At 25.1% G+C, this 2822-nt stretch overlaps 1 protein-coding gene across 1 annotated transcript in view; it reads right to left on the bottom strand.

Annotated features, from left to right (window-relative positions):
* Nucleotides 1-2349: 2349 nt before the first annotated feature.
* The window catches only part of LOC126897972 (uncharacterized), a 5518-nt gene continuing 5045 nt past the window's right edge, over nt 2350-2822 (bottom strand). Inside the window, exon 4 of the mRNA XM_050671920.1 lies at nt 2350-2433. Coding sequence (XP_050527877.1) covers nt 2350-2433 — 84 coding nt within the window. The remainder of the gene's footprint in view (nt 2434-2822) is intronic.

The following is a 2822-nucleotide window of genomic DNA, read 5'->3' as shown; positions in this document are numbered from 1 at the left end:
TTACTATTGCCTCTCAAATTATAAGTGGTTAAATACATTTTATGTCTATTGTTTATCTCTTATAAAGGTACCAACTTTATTTTTTTAATAGCAACATACATTTATAACTTACTTATAAAATAGAAAATGATCTAATTTAAAAAATCTAGTCGATAATAACTATTGGACTAGTACATTAGAAATTATTTGTATTATAATATGAATGAAAATGAAAATACATGTCCGACAAACGTCTAATGATAAAAATAGTTGTTAATATATTAGAGACAACTACATATCAAACTGGCGACAATTTAATTGATTATTTAATTAATTCGAAAGACAGATATTTGAGAAATTGAATACCCAAATTAATCAAGGCAAAAATACGATCAACAAATTCAAATAAACTGATAAACAAAATAAATAGGTCATAAATGTATAGTACAGTATAAATATTCAATAAATTGAAAAACTACACAAAAAATTGAAGACAAATTTATTAATTATTTTCAAATCGAGATAATCGAGAAAATTTAAACTGAATTCATATAAGTTAGGTAGTAAGATCAACAAATTAAAATAATCGGCTGAACAATTTTAAAGTGTCATAAATGTATTGTGCAGTGAAAGTATTGCTTGAAAGAACGTGACTCGGTGGCCAAATGGTAAGATACGAAAAAAGATCCTACATTCCTTAATAGTTATAATACTTCTTAGTTGCGTTGGTTCATGTCCCATGGGTTAGAAATAAGTAAACTGGCAACGTTGCTTCTATAAGTCTGTATAATTAAAAGGGACAGAGCGAGAAAATAGTGCATAATGTTTACCAATACCACGTTGCCAGTTTGATTATTGTTATATATTTTATTTGAATTTGTGGCCATTTTTAAAATCTGTTCCGTCTGCTGAAATCAGTTGTTTGAATTTTTTGTTCAGATATACTAAAATAATTGCTATTAATAGACCGTCCGGTTGAGTTGTTTTTCTATTTGTTATTAATGCCCTTCAGTATTGTACATAAATTGAATTTATAAAATGTATATTGTTTCTTATATCATAAGTTCAGTGAATTGTGTTACACATTATTAAACTACTATTTTTACTATAATAAGGTATTCTTTCTGTTTTGTTCTTTTTTAGCAGACATTGTTGTTAAGTTTAATGGAAGTTTGAAATTTTCTTTTTACATTTTGTTTTAAATCAAATATATATTGTAATTTATATTAATTGAATTATAGTCAAAAAGCAATTCCAATTCTCACAAAAAAATCTACAAATTTGATACTCCATGGTAATTATTTTTACTATTATTATTATCTTTGAACTTTAATTCTAAATTATAATATAAATAAACGTTTGGTCGCCTGTATTACATTGATTTAAATTTTTGCTATAAATAATTGTTTTATCTTTATTCAAGTTAGTAATTTATTTTATTACTTAATGAACTTTTTATTTATCAATTTATAAATGGAGGATAAAAATTTCAATTTGTTTTATAATATTTAGTCTTATTTAAATTTTTTAAAGCTAGTCCAAGATCATTTTTTTGACAATTTTTTAAACTATTGCAATATTTAAGAAATAATTTTATTAAATAAAATCATTACAATTTTTGTTATTATATTATTGCATTAAAAGCTCTTAATTTATGAACTTAGAATACGGCTATTAACCGACCTATTCCTAACATATCTAAAATTAAAATTGCCCGCCCTAAAATTTTTAATGAGCTTAATGTTAATTTCATATAAGTATGTCAAATATCGGATCATTTTAATTTATCATAATTCATCAAACGATTTATTTAAAATACGTAATATCAATTATATTATTTATTCAAACTACATATACATAATAATAATATTTAGGTTTAAAAAAAATCTGAAATACCTTAAAAAACTCATTGAAAAAGTATATACACACTAAAAGAAAAATTTAAATCTGGCAAAAAAAACGCTATGACAACATTTATCCAAACTTTAATTTAAGATGACGCCATACAGAGAATAAAGCAATTGTGCGGGACAACTTTATTTGATCTGTATTGATGCTAGTATCCCTAATTTATTACCAAATTATAAAAGAGAAAATTATCTGTGAAAAATCGAAGATTTTGGTGACAGCACAACTTGATAAAAGGTGTCCCGCATAAAACAGTTTTTACAAAAAAAAAAAAATACATTTTTTCTATCGACTTGTGTCGATTTTTGTTATAAATAAGGTAAATTGATAAATAAGGTCCTTAGTGGCACTTCTAACGTGACGNTTTGTTATAAATAAGGTAAATTGATAAATAAGGTCCTTAGTGGCACTTCTAACGTGACGAATTCCTGTTGAGTGGCGGTAACCGATCACCTTCACCTATCAACTACTCCCTCGAGAACTATCAAAACCAGTTATTTTATACTTTATTATCGACACAAGGGGATACCATTTAGCAGTTTTTATCTGAATTTATAAAAACATTGTTATTATTGATGGGACTTAAATTTTAATTTTACCGTGTTAATTTTTACCATAGTTACTCTATGAGATTTACATGTAAATAATAATGCAAATATAATGAAAATACAGGTGATTGATTAACTATGACTCACAAATTTTCCCTGAAAATATAAGTTATTTTTTTTTTTGTTTTATTAAATATTATGTTTATATATTAGGCTGCTCAATGAGTAAAATTACATTTTTATGATCATCCCTTATTATGCTTTAAATCGGTATCAATTTTCAGTTTTCATATGGTAACCCTATTATTTTTAACACGCTTATATTAGTTTCACGTGTATGTTTGTTTGTTGTTTGTTTGTAAGTTTGTAACTCCACGCGGCACGTGT

This window comes from Daktulosphaira vitifoliae, unplaced genomic scaffold, assembly GCF_025091365.1.
Source record: "Daktulosphaira vitifoliae isolate Bord-2020 unplaced genomic scaffold, ASM2509136v1 Scaffold_2, whole genome shotgun sequence".
Taxonomy (NCBI): Eukaryota; Metazoa; Arthropoda; class Insecta; order Hemiptera; family Phylloxeridae; genus Daktulosphaira; species Daktulosphaira vitifoliae.
This window is presented reverse-complemented; position numbering and strand designations above follow the sequence as displayed.